At 37.4% G+C, this 13,929-nt stretch overlaps 2 protein-coding genes across 4 annotated transcripts in view; one reads left to right on the top strand and one right to left on the bottom strand.

Moving 5' to 3' along the window:
* The window catches only part of LOC117568579 (pleckstrin homology domain-containing family G member 5), a 32,340-nt gene that overhangs the window by 15,482 nt on the left and 2,929 nt on the right, over positions 1-13,929 (bottom strand). For 2 of the 3 annotated variants that reach the window (XM_052004198.1, XM_052004197.1), the window contains exon 2: positions 10,623-12,395. In XM_052004198.1, the coding sequence (XP_051860158.1) occupies positions 10,623-12,380 (1,758 nt within the window). In that variant the 5' untranslated portion in view covers positions 12,381-12,395. Of the gene's footprint in view, positions 1-3,929; positions 4,102-10,622; positions 12,396-13,929 lie in introns of those variants that run through there. The other variant, XM_034249308.2, reaches the window with a different exon arrangement.
* On the top strand, positions 7,966-9,554 carry LOC117568582 (protein snakeskin). The gene is made up of 3 exons (XM_034249315.2): positions 7,966-8,073; positions 8,346-8,542; positions 8,599-9,554. The coding sequence occupies exons 1-3, from the start codon at positions 8,023-8,025 to the stop codon at positions 8,837-8,839; spliced, it is 489 nt and encodes a 162-aa protein (XP_034105206.1). The 5' UTR covers positions 7,966-8,022; the 3' UTR covers positions 8,840-9,554.

A 13,929-nucleotide genomic window follows, 5' to 3' on the forward strand; every position in this document is an offset into this window, starting at 1 on the left:
GTATATTAAGTATAATATCGCTTTTGCTTTGATATGTTCAAATTGAGTAACGGATATCTCACTGTAGAGAACACTCAATGGTAGCTTTCTAACTAATTTTTTATTGCAATTGACGTTCCAAAACTTCTTTTCCAAAACTTCTTTTATTATAATCAAGTTAACAAAGGGTAAATTCTTCAAAAATGAAATTAAATATATTATATTTATATATTTAATGTATATAAAAAGAATTCAACTTATGTTAACTTGTTTGTTTGATGCCAAATCATGATAGATTCAACACACTATACATAAAAGAAGTCTTTGACGGTCATCATTTCATTGTCTTGATAAACTGCCATGAAATTTATTGCTCAGTTGCTCTTTGTGACACATTGTTAAGTATCACTTTGGTTTAGTTTAAAGAACTTGCTGCGGTTCAACTCGCAGCAAATGTTGAACAAGATCTAAGGTGGAGATAAAGTTTGATACAAATTTATGATTTTAGCAAATTATTTGAAATTCTATTAATAACTGCAATAAAGTTTGTAACAAATATTATAGATATTAAATGAAACAATAAGTAGCATCCTATATTTAATTAAATTTCTATTCTCGCATCTATTATAAAATTAAAGCGAAATATCCGTCTCAGTATTGACAAAACTAACTTTGTTTGCCATTTCTTATTTTAGCTGACATCAATTTAAAACTAGAACTTTTGTTAAATACATTCATGATATCTTGGCGAACTCTTGACTTTGATTTTGCCCTGATGCCACCCCACATCGAGCAGAGAACAAAGCACAAAGAGTTTACCTGTTACAAGTTACCTTCAGTTCAGTTCAGTTGGTTAACAATCAGGCGATGTAACCATGGAGACAATCAGATAAATATGACAAGTTTGTGACAGTAAATTGGAGTACAATAAATCAAACTAATCAAATTATTGTTTACAGATTTGACTTGTGAGAGAGAACTACTATATTATGCCATGTATAATTGAGGAGCTGTCATCTAAGTAATTCAATTTCGGCACACACGCATAAAGGAGAAGAATCTTTTCTCGAAGATGTTATTGATGATTTATTGTCTCATCATACGACGGGGATGAAGAAAGAGGAAAAGGAAGAAGATTTTCTTCTGTGTGTTCTGTGTGTGTGTGTGTGCCTTGCATCTTGGCTTTTTGTCTTACGTCATTGGAGGTAACTCACGGTGACTTTGCCGCAATGCCAAGCAAGGTTAGGGTCCCCTGTATGTGTCATCATTATCGCCCTCGCCTCACGTGGCAAACACAAGCCAGCCAGCCGGGGCAGCAACCATCATCATCATTCCCCCTCCTCTCCTCTAGGCAGCCCACCTGCACCTCCCACCTCCATCCACTGCCTCCCACTTGCTGCTGTTGCTGATGATGGCGCCTCCAAGCCTTGCCTTGCCTTGGCTCGTGTTGTTGCCGTTGTTGCGTTGCCAATACCAAAAAACCAAAATCGATCGTTGTGGTTACTTTTCGTGAAATGCCATATATATTTTTTTCGCATTCACTTTTACTACTACTATGTATAGCTATAGCTAGCTGTGTGTTTTCCCTCGTTCGTTCCTTCTTCCTTTCGTCTGATATTGTTGTAATACAAATTTACGTAAGTCTATGAAGCTCCTTACTCCGTCTAGAAAATATTATACACGCAAATTCGGTTTTCGGCTTCAGCTTCAGCTTCGGCCGTTGTCCAATATTGCCTGCCTTTTGTTTGCCAATTTTTATGAGCTTTCCTCACCGCTTTCCCTCCCACATTCTCCCTCCCACTTTCTGTGTGCGTATATAAATACATTTAAAGTTTAAGGAGCTGCAATAAAACAACAACTTGTAGCATTATAATTAATGACAAATTGCAGGTGCGCGTTAACATAATGAATACACGCTGCTTTCATTCTTTTAAAATGGTTCGCGTTGATTCGCCATGATTAATGGCTTTCTCACCTGAGCATTCATGAATGAATGAATGCGGCGACGGAAACTTGCGACTCAAAGGAACCCCAAAACTAGATTTTCAGATGCGTGCATCTGTCAGTTCTTAAAGTGCTATTATCAAAATGAAATTGAAAGCTAAAAAACATTCAAGTCATTTTAATAAATTCCTCGCACTCATAAATAACATTACAAATACTCGTACTCAAGCTTTTGTTTGTTGTTAACAAAACCAAGGCACAACAACAACAACAACATCAAGAAAAAAAAAGATGAAAATAATAATAATAATAAAGAAAGAAATGAGAAATATACCTCAACGACGTCGGCGGCAGCGTCGGCAATGTTTCTCAAATTTAATTTGATTTATGACTTTTGCCCCAAAACATAAAACCCAAGGACAAAACGAAATATTTGCCAGCCGCTCTCGGCTATACGGGAATGTATAGTATAGTATAATATGTTAGTACACATGGGGGCAAGAACTGTGTTCTGTGTTCTCTGTGCTGAGCTGAGCTGAAATCGAGAGCCGGATATGTCTTCGTGATACTTATTTTTATTTGCTTCATTCTTATCAGGAGGCCATATGACTGCCACACACTCTGGCACTCTGACTGACTCTGCCACACAGCCACAGCTACAGCCGCAGCCACATGCTGACGTCATCCGGAGCTCCAAAAGATGTTTCTTACCTATTTCAATATTACAGCGGCAAAAGCATGAAATTTGAAGCCAAAGCACAAGGTAGAAGACGTGGCATTCAGCCAGCCAGCCAGCCACATGAAGAGGGTCTACCTGCCTGCCATGTAGTGGACCTCTTACAGGCTCCAAAAATTTATTAGCATCTTAAAAGTTCTGACAGCCCAGCAAGCAAAGAGCTTCCCAGCGAGTGCGAGCGAGATGGCGCTAATTGTCGTCGTTACACGTTGAGAAAAATTCAAATCGGTTTACACAGAGTTCATCATCTGAATTGTTTTATGACAATCCATTTAAGAAACCGCTTTTAAAGATTTTTTTTGTACTCAAAATATTTTAGTAATATGTTACTTTGAATCATTTATTTGTGTATTTCTAACTCTTGATAAGAGTTCTTAAAATTATTCTTTAATTTTTTTTTGCTAACATATGTTATTTTTTTCTGGGAACCAAAACATTTTTAAATTTCGTTTTCATTGGAATTTTTGCACATGTAATTTTATAAAAATAAACTTCAGAATGCAGTTTATATTTATGGATAATGTATTTTTCTGAACTGTGAAAGTTTTTTTATTTTTATTGTTGAATAAAACCAATGTGAAAATACATTTCAGAAATAAATTTAGATTCGTGTGTGCTATATTTATTTCTTTGGAAAATTTAAATAACAAGTGATATACTTATCACTGAAATATAATCCTAAGTAACTTAAGTACTGCAAATTTTTAAAGTGATTATGTTTGTCTCGATTTTCAATTATTTAATTATTCGCACAGTGTCGCATTAAAGGATATATGCTGCCTGAGTAAGTTCCTATAGCTATGATTATGATCCTACGAGTTTGACAAATAGACAAACCGCTTGAATCCTCTTTAGCATAAACTAAAGCTTATTTTCGTAAATATCCGACTTAATATTGTAGCCCACAAAACAGAGAAAGAGCGAGAGAGGGAGAGAGAGAGTGGGGAGAAGCAGAGGGAGTGAGAGAGAGATGGAGAGAGAGTTGGCATACCGGCATAAGCGTTACAGAAGGACAATCGAAATCATGAGTGCATTCATCTGTGATAATACTCGTATAAGTCGATGACAATTCCGTTTGCCATTTCCTTTTCGGGGCCAACTCACACGTAGTGACAGACGGACGGACAGATAGAACAACTGAGCGAGAGACTGACAGAGAGGGAGATAATGTCAGAATTCAATTAAATTCACTTGCACATGCACACACACAAACATACACACATACACAGAGTAAAACACAAGCACACCACACACACACACTCGCACTCACACTAAAGCAGGGACATCAGACGTAATCAGGTATTTCCACTACTCTTCACATTATGCGCGTTAATGTGATAAGATGATGATGCATCACATTTGTATTCGTTTGCACTTTGTTGATTGTTATTTGTTAATGTTTACGGTTATGTTTACTTATGCACTTTGCACAAACACAAAAACAACAAGATGAACCACACACACAACACCAACATAAACAACGACAACAACAATCGAGTTAAGTTTTATATATGTACATTCGTATGTATGCGTGTGTGTATATGAAACTCTGCGAGATGCGATTCGTTCGCTTCGTAATTGTGCAGTCCTGCTCCAGGGACGCGTCACAGACGTGCACACAGTCCTCTTTTGTCGACCGGACAGCGAGACGGTTCACAGCGAACTGAATACGTCTGAGGACGCGCTGCTTCGTTTAAAGGACGAGGACATCGCGAATGGCAATGAAAGCGCAAAATCTGAGAAGAAAAACATGATACCCTACTAGGATAATAGCGACCACAAACAGTTCAAGAGAGCGCACACAAGCGGCATTCTCTATCCACTTGCCAGTCGCGCTCGCTCTCTTAAGAGTTGGCTCTGCATTTGCCAGGGATGAAGTAGCAGCTGAGATAACAGCTTTGAAGGAATTTACAAGAATGATAAATTTTAAAATAAATTTAAAATTGCATCTTAGAGAAATACATTTTTGTATTTATCATTCCTATTTAAATTGTTATTAAACATTTTATTGCAAACATCTTATTATATATTAAAACCACTTTTTTCGTTTAAAGTATATATTTTTAAATTTTTAAGAAAAATGTTCTACTGTGTTATTTTTCCGATTTGAATAAATATATTCTATAAACATGTTTTTCACATTATTTTTTAAATTTATTAGTTTTTTTATATTTCACAATTATTTTTGTATTTCCAATTATTTAAATCCTAATACTTTAATCCACTTTTTATTTATTGCTTATACAATCTAATACGTATACGCATTAATCATACCTCTTGTTCACGTTTGACCAACTTAAAATATAGAAAAACATTTGAAAATAGCTTCATTCAATGAATTCATTCACAAAGCAATCAACAATCGCAACACTTATTAAGCACACCTCTTCATTTAGATTTGGACACACGTGCATGCATACATAAGTAATTTGCTTAAGAGAACATTTTTTGATACTGTTTACTTTCTCTTCACTTCGTTACGCACACCGCACGTAGCTGTTGTTGTGCTAGGCTCATAGTCAAACGTAAATACGCCTGTTTGCTCTTAGCGGCGCTCTCGCACTCTCTGTGTGTGTGTCTGTGTGCGTCTCTCTCTCTCGCGCTCTTGGTTGTGTGCGAAGCTTTTGCGAGCGTACTGCGATAAGCCATATGTAAACAAACCTTACTTTCATTCACAGAAACAACAACGAATATTGTCACACACAAAAAATTATGCCAAAATACGACTGTGTGTGTGGGTATGTAACGTGGTAAGTATATATGTGTGTATGAGGTTGTAATATGTACGTACATATATCTATATAAAAGCTCGAGCGACTCGCATGTGCTATCAAAGGCGGTTGTGCTGACTCATTCTGTCGTCAAAGCAAATCACGGTTTACGATTCATGAGCGCGACAGCATGTAAAATACATACAAGTGCGTATGCAGCTAAGTTGGTATGTGTGCATAGGCATGTAAATGAAAAGGTAAACAAAAGGTAAGAGAAACGAGAAGGCATCCCCAAGACTCATTTAGTATGTATGCATGCGGTATTCGATCCATAAAAACAGGCAATACTATTTATGAAATCAAAATATCTATCTACAACAAATGTTTATAAATTCGTATACTTTCGCTCAAATCCAAATATATACAATTGTTTAATGGCTCAATCGAGCACATCAAACACATTTGCGACTTTATTATTATTATGTATTATTTAACGATCGAATACTACTATTTCACAGCCCATTAAAAGCAAGCAGTGTGTGCAGGGTATTTTCGTAGCGAGCAATCATGCATATTAACTTGTACAGTAAATATACACATCTCATATCTAGTCGACTACGTGAGTGCATGTGTGTGTGTGACGTATGCAAACATTAAATATGTACATAATGTACATATACTCGTACATACATAGTTTAGTTTTTGGGCTGCGTGACAAATGCTTGGCCCCATGAACTCGCATAGCCGTTCACAAGCTGGCTGTTCTGGCACGCCTTGAAAGCTTCCAAAGTCGTTCGCTCTGTCAATGTTTACTGTTGCTTTTAGCTAAGAGGGGGGTTTAATGCGTAATATGTTAACCCTTTTTTCAAACTTTTAGAGCATAATATACCAACAGCTGGCATCTATTTTAAATAAGAGAAAAGTTTTGAAAATGATTTATAAATTTAAAGTACTTTCTGCATATGACATGCTCTCGACATTGCCGGAAATAAGTCAGCAATGTTTCAATGCACCCTCGTATATGGGGGATTAAGCTACTACAACTCCCCGCTAGCGTTGCATTATTGACATCGACTTGCAGTGATTCATCGTACACAAAGTCAGCAGCCGCAAAGTCACATACACATACTTATATACATACATACATATACGTATATATGGGTATCTATATACAGCGTGTACTTGCAGTGGATACATTGTGTGTAGTATTGTTTGCGATTCCAAAATTAAAGTCGGCACTTTGCTTTGCTTGACTTGCATGCATTTGATTGAGCGCCAGCTGGTGTAGCGGCGACAGCTTTGGCAATTATTTGCTACACTTATTGACAATTGGCTTAAATGACTGGGAGCGAAGCTAATGACAGAGGAGTTATAAATAGCAGCTGCTTGGTAGTTAGAAGATTCTCTTTCTCTTTCCATTGGAAGCGAACTGCTTGCTTGCACTGCTTAACGGAATGCATGTTTTGCCCTTGAATCATAACACATAATTGCCTTGGTAGTCATGATAAAAATTACTGTAAGCAATTAAGTGGCTTGCTTACAGAATATTAATTGAAAAGGGCAACCTTCTAACCCTATTTATTACACTCATAAATAAAAATGAATTATAATGAGGAAATCAAATTAGTATTCAATACAAATTCTAGCACACTGCTTGCACTGCAATATATTTGCATATAAAATGCACTGTTAGCACTTTGCTTGCACTGCTTGCAACTAATTTAATATTGATGAGCATAATGAAGAGCTCACTTTAATATTGAATTGCTTTCGAAATACATGTACATGTGCACAAATATTTGCGTGTATAAATGAAGTGGCAAGTCTGTATTTGTGCTGGCAAATAAACATAAATTGAAATGGCTATAATGAAGTGCACTGCTTGTGGTGTCTATAAATACACATTTGCATAAATATTTGTATGTAAATAATTAAGTGCCCACTCCAAGCAGTGCGAAACTCGACGCGACTTATTATTATTTTTGTATCAAGAAACAAGCGCCGCCGTCGATGTTGGCGATGATGTTGTAGATGGTGACGTAATGAGAAGCGTTTCCTGCACATTCAGACTCGATTCGACATCGGGTTTTGTGTTGTGGGGCTATGATTCATGCCCCCATAAAGCGCGCCGTATGCTTATAGCTGAGTTCGCTTGTATGCATGCGTATGAGTGTGTGTGTGTGTTGCTGTGTGTGTAGAGGAACCGCAAAAGAGACAAACCTAAGCAAAGGCCGATAATTGGCTGGCAGTGAGATAAGCGTGGCGACCGTTACAATTCGAAATGCGATAAGCGACGCATGCGCAACGCCAACACTAATTACAATGCATGTGAGCGAAAGAGAGAGATAGATAGAGTGTGTCGCACTTTTTCAGTGTAACCCATTTCGAAACGACACCTGTTATCGCGCATACCTGCGAGGCAGCTACAGTTATCTTATCTGCTATCGGTTATCGGTGCTTATCGCGTACGCTGTTTGCGCTGCGATTGCAAAAGCTACAAATTCTATTTGACTTATTTTTTCCAAAGTTGCCTTCAGTTTTAGGCGTTCAGTTGAGACGGCGACAACGTAACGAATACGAAAACGAATACAGAACAAAAAAAAGAATAGCGAATAATCCGAGTGTGAAACAATTCAATAAAACAGCATCGCAATGGTATCTGTGGAGACAATTGGTTCGATCTTCATCAAAGCGCTTAAGCTGGTAGGTTTTCAGCAAGATTCAATTTTCTCGAATAATGAAAAGTGTACTAATGTGATGTGTTGAGCAATACGGCTCTAAAGATAACGTTTTGCTTTTCTTATCACTGTGCGCGTATTAGTAATATTACTCATACGCACTGAAAGCACCAGTATATTTTTTAATGTGTGAGGGTCGCATAGTCAAAGCTTTCCAAGGGCGGGGCATCTAAAGTGTGTTTTCATTACAACAACAGCATGATTCACACTAAAGAATTTCATATCCCAATATTGTAGATCATCAATTTGGTCGTCATCATACTCTATCGTTGGGGCGATGGCGGAGAATTCTTGGGTATTGGCGGCACCTGGAACTTGAACGAAGAGAAGAGCGCCGATGCGGAAATCGTTGCCTCCGGCGTCATGGTTGGTTTCTTCATCTACACCGCTTGCCACACGATTGCCTTTGCCTTTGGCACCACAAAGCACAAGGGGTAAGCAAATAGTTTATAATCATTTCCTAGAATCAATCTCACTCGCTTCTCTCTAGGGAACTCTGTGACACCATCATGAATGTGGTGGGCACCTTCATGTGGATCGCTGTCGGTGGAGTTGCTTTGCACTACTGGAAGGGTTACATGTCCGACGAGGGATTCCTCTATGTGAACTCGGAGCGACAGGTGGGCATTGCCATGGGATCGTTGTGCGTCATCGAGGGAGCACTTTACCTCCTCGACACCGTGCTCGCCTGCATACACTACTCCAAGGGCGACACCGACTACACACAGTAGTTAACTAATATCCCAAATATATATATAGAGAGCGAGAGTAACGAGGATGAAGCATGGACATTACTTTTGAAGCGCCTTTCTTTAGCCATTAAGGCAGCTAACGAATAACTGACAATTTTTCTACACTTTTTCAGTTAATTCTAAGTGCAAATTAGTTTGTAACCCACACACACACACACATACCAATTAAGCCAATTGTGCATCAATTTTCTTACTTACTTCTTACATTTATCATTTAACGAGCGTTTACTGTACATCATAATTAATTCATTCTGTTTGGCTTTTAACATTTTTGCAAATATAAATTGTTAAGATCCAACACACACAAAAACCACAAAACTGTTATCAATATTTTATAGGAAAAACAATTAATCGTCACCCGACTACAGTAATAACTGCATAAGTGAGTCATTAGCTTACGTTTCACAGGAAACGAAATTGGTCATTGCATTACAGTTTTTTAGTCATTTACGATATCGAGCAAGTCTCGTAGGCATTATAGCTCTAATGTGTAATGCTCTCTGACTAAACTGAGCAGCTGAATTTTCATAAACTTCACCCATAATGTGCAAGTATTCAACAAAAGTAATTTGTCAGTTTTCAAATTGTAATTTATAGTAGTTCAAATTTGTTAAATACTCCACTGTCAAGAATTAATTCATATTGGCCTTTATAGTATGACCTTATCTACTTTTTATCATGTCAATTGAATTCAACAAAATATCATTTTATTACTCTTAACGTATTTAATATTAGAGAAAAAAAGGTTTAAAATAATTACCAACATCAGTGTTGTGATATGAAACAATTAATATCTAATTCTCTGAACAGTTTTTTTAAATTTATGCTTCTAGTTGTCCCATACAACAAAGTTACATTTTTAAAAAACTGATTGAAATGTTGTCAAAGTTAATCGAAGAAAAATTGTTTTTCATTCAAATTAAAGAATATTGATATTGTATTACTTTTACGGGATTCAGGTCTTGGGATTTTCTTCAATTATCATTGAAATTTTAAATTTAATTAAACTCTTCGTATTTGTAATTGCACTCGCGGAAACTTTGTAGTAAGCCACCAATGACCATAAAATTGAACTAACTTAATTAGGTCATGGTTATGGTTATCTTGTTTATTATCCAATTTGTAAATATCAAAGCTACCATTGGGGCATCTTCAAAATTAATAACTAAAATTCTGAATTTATTTTTTTTTTGGCATTCCTAGCCACTTATGCAAGTAAATTATTACTATTTACAATTAAATTTCTATTTCCAGACCAGTTTCTAAAATTAAGAAAATTCGTCTTCAAAATTGTGTTTTTAAAATAAGACCACTTTAAGAACAAATTGAATACATTAATCTGAAAAATGCCCAATTTTTACAATAAGACCAAAAAAAAACTAAATTTAGGTTACAAAATTCTGTAATCCATCAAAATTTCTATAAAATTTTTAGCTTCCTTTGAGTGTTTTCGTTCATAGCTCAGTTAGTTAATCTATCGCGAAACATTCTTCAACTATGTTCAACTGGGTTCATAAATATATCGTTAACAAACAACTGAACGCGAAATGAAAATAGTAAAAGGGGTAAAATAATAGATGATTATAAATAAACTCTATTGTTAGAAGAAAGGGGTTCGCGGTTCAATAAATATTCAATTCTTATCAGCTGATTGTAAAACAATAATAATAACAGAAACCATTGGAAACACGTATTTTATATAGCTAATTATTAAAAAGGTCCAAGTCTAATTCTAGACTTTCTTTAATAAGTAATAACTCACCTGTTTTTGGGGTTTCCCGGCGCTGTCGACGCAGTCCTGAGGACCACGCTTGAGGCTATTCGCACGAGTCACGGGCTGAGCACAGAGAGCACAGCGTCGACTCGCCGAACCATCCTCAAGATTGAGAGCATCGAAGAGCAAAGGTTGATCCTGAATGTAAGAATTCCGAGAGCGTTGATTCAACAACTCAAGAGTGCGGGAATCGAGACTCTCTCGGTAGACATTCTGTCGCCTGTCGAGATTGTGCTCGTAGTCAGTGTCCAGATTGTAGAAACTGTGGCTGCTGTTGCGGGACGACGTGGAGATCTGTCGCTGGACCAAGGAGTTGGTGCTCCGCTTGCGACGCATGACTACAGTTCTGGGCGTGCTCTCTTGGGTGGAACAGATGGAAGTGGGCGTGTGGGGAGAGGCGAGGGGGGAATGGGTGGCGGGCAGAGGGAGCTTGGGCAGATGCGAGGGCGGCGTCTGTTCGGCGAGACTCATGATTGACGCTTGGCGTTCCAGCTGCTTCTCGTAGCCGTTGAACTTGTCGTAGTCGATGAAGGACATGTTGGCATAGCTCACCATGTTGTCGATGGCCTGCAACGACTGCAGCGATGCGCTCCACTTGGGATTCATCTTGTCCTTCTTCTTATCGCTGCTCGAGCTGTTGCTGCTGCCACCAATGCCACCTGCTCCCCCTCCTCCTCCACCACCGTCGCCCTTTCCTCCCGTGAGTCCACTGAACGTGCTCTTAAAGGAGGCAATCAACGTGCTCGAGCGTCGCTTCTGGAAGTTCAGCTGCGGATTGTAGGCCAACTCGCTGGGCGTCAACGACACCAACGATGGCTTCCGCACCATAGGCGACTCCGCCTCCGATTCCTCCAGCGGCGTCGAAGTCGATGGCTGTGCCGATTGCCTTCGCACCGGAGTCTTTATCGAACTTGCCGTGTCAGCTCTGCGTCGGAGGATGGGCGAACAATCCTCGTTGGCTAGGGAATTCTTGCGTGGCGAGGTGGGAGACAGTGGATCACCGGATTTCTCCGCTTCCTCGGAGAGCTGCTCCAGTTGGGGTTCAATGAAGCTGCGTCGATTGGGGCGACGCAGAAGAATCATTGAGCGACTGCGAGTGAAAGCAAACGGCGTTTTGTCCTTGTTGTCGTCCTTGAAGTCGTCGTGACGTGCCAGATTCTCCTTGCTTCCTGTGATGTGATTGATGAAGCGCGACAACTTGCCACGAATGCTATTCGAACGCTCCATCTTGAGGGGCAGATGCTCGCCAGCTAATTGTTGTTGTTGTTGTTGTTGTTGTTGCAACGAAGCGCGCCGCTCGGCGTCGTATTGCTCTCGGAATTTTTGGGTAATGTTTGTCGATTGCGATGTTGTTGTTGTTGTCTGTCCTGTTGTTGTTGTTCCTGTTGTTGTTGCAGACACTGCGTTGTGGTTGTTGTTGTTGTTGCTGTTGTTGTTATTTTGCACCATGCTGCTATTATTATGATTATGATTATTATTATTGCTGCTGCTGTTGTTATTGTTATTGTTATGGCTAATATTATTGTTATTATTATTATTGTTGTTGTTGTTATTGTTGTTGTTGTTGTTGCGAGTGTTGGGCTTCGCTTCGTCTGTTTTTGTTGCTGCTTTCGCACTTTTCGCTATTCCATTAACTAGTTGTTGTTGTTGCTGTTGTTGTTGTTGTTGCTTCTGCTTTTTATTGTTTATCTTTTGTAGCTTTTTCTGTCCCTTTGCAGCACTTTTCGCCTCTTTGCTGGAATTCATTTTGTTGCCAATTATCTGCAAAGAACCAAAGAGAGAGAAAACACGAGTGTTGAGTATTTTTCATTGAACATAAAAGAGAGCGTATTTTCCCACTCTCTCTCTCTCTCTCTCTCTCTCGTTCTCTCACGCGCGATATCTCTTATCTACGGTTGGCTATAAATTGACATTCCAATGTCCATAGTAGCTCGCCTTATAGCATATGTGTGTGGATAATGATATCTCATTTGGCGACTTGTCTAAAATCACCTACATACGCGTTTTATTTCGTTTTATTTTGTCGTCGTCGTCTGCTCACTTTACTTCGATATGTACCAGGTAATACCCTCTGGCCAAAAATAACCCCCACTCTTCTTTTGCCAACTAAATGAACTGCAAGAGACAGTATGATAGACTAGAAGATACCCTATCTACGTTAGTCATTGCTTATCTATCTATTTTCAGGAAGATTTTAGTAAAATTAAGTATTTCGATCAGAAAGTTCTTGAGAAGTATATGCGAACATATAAATACATAGATTTTATTCTACTGACGGCGATAAAATATTAAAAAAATGTTGAATATGGGTAAATCCATGGCGAAATTTGTCCCGTGCGAGACTTTTTACAGTGCACTGCAGTGAAAATAACATAAACTGAAACAATTTTAAAAATAAGTGAATGTTATTCTTAAAGCTTTAGATAAGCACTATATTTAGAGCTAAGATTGCTTTTAGGAACTTGTTCTATTTTACGATAAAATATATAAAATCGTTCATTTTTTGGTTGTGCGTACGAATTGGTTAATTTTTGCAATTATCACAACAGAAAACAAAACTTATCTAGAGCTATAAAAATAAACTTTTTTTATTTTTAAAATTGTTTCAATTTATGTTACATTCAATGTAAAGAGTCTCGCACGGGACAAATTCCGTCATGGAATTACCCATATGCTATAATTGTGTTAAACTGAAACCAACAATTATGATTTTCATTGTTTTTTATTTTAAGAATACACTTAAGATTTATATTCTTATGATATGAGTTTTAGCCTGAATGAGATTTCCCCTAAAATGAGATTAATTCTGTACTAGTTTAAATACATAACAAATAAAAAATAAAAATAAAAACACCTAAGATCAAAAAAATTGAATAGGAATCATATTTTTCAGCAAAAATCAAAGTAATAAAAAGATCTTAAAGCCTCTAATATTGTTATGATACAAAATAGTAAGAGAAAAATAATCTGAAATATATTATTTTTGTGCAAAAAAGATAATAATGTTCCATAATTTTAAATTACTTCCAATTTATAGTATAAATTATAATAAATGAATTCAAGGTTTTAATCAATATTATTATAAACTGCGCTTTAAAACATTTTACAATAAATAAAAAAGTGGATGTTAAGCTGAACTTTAATTCCATGTAAAATACGATCTTTAGTAACAGGTTTGACATCGATACACTATGCAAATGGTTATTAATTGAGCAACAGTAAAACTAGTAATACCTTTATTATTCGTAATTTCCCTCACTTAATATCTATCGTTCTTAGAAATTGTTGAATACTA

Source organism: Drosophila albomicans, chromosome 3, assembly GCF_009650485.2.
Source record: "Drosophila albomicans strain 15112-1751.03 chromosome 3, ASM965048v2, whole genome shotgun sequence".
NCBI lineage: Eukaryota > Metazoa > Arthropoda > Insecta > Diptera > Drosophilidae > Drosophila > Drosophila albomicans.

Excerpts from the sequence above, each read along its gene's own strand:
- LOC117568582 (XM_034249315.2), top strand. The coding sequence starts at position 8,023 with ATGGTATCTGTGGAGACAATTGGTTCGATCTTCATCAAAGCGCTTAAG. Across the intron at positions 8,074-8,345 it reads TCATCAAAGCGCTTAAGCTG|ATCATCAATTTGGTCGTCAT; the intron begins GTAGGTTTTCAG and ends CCAATATTGTAG. Across the intron at positions 8,543-8,598 it reads GGCACCACAAAGCACAAGGG|GGAACTCTGTGACACCATCA; the intron begins GTAAGCAAATAG and ends GCTTCTCTCTAG.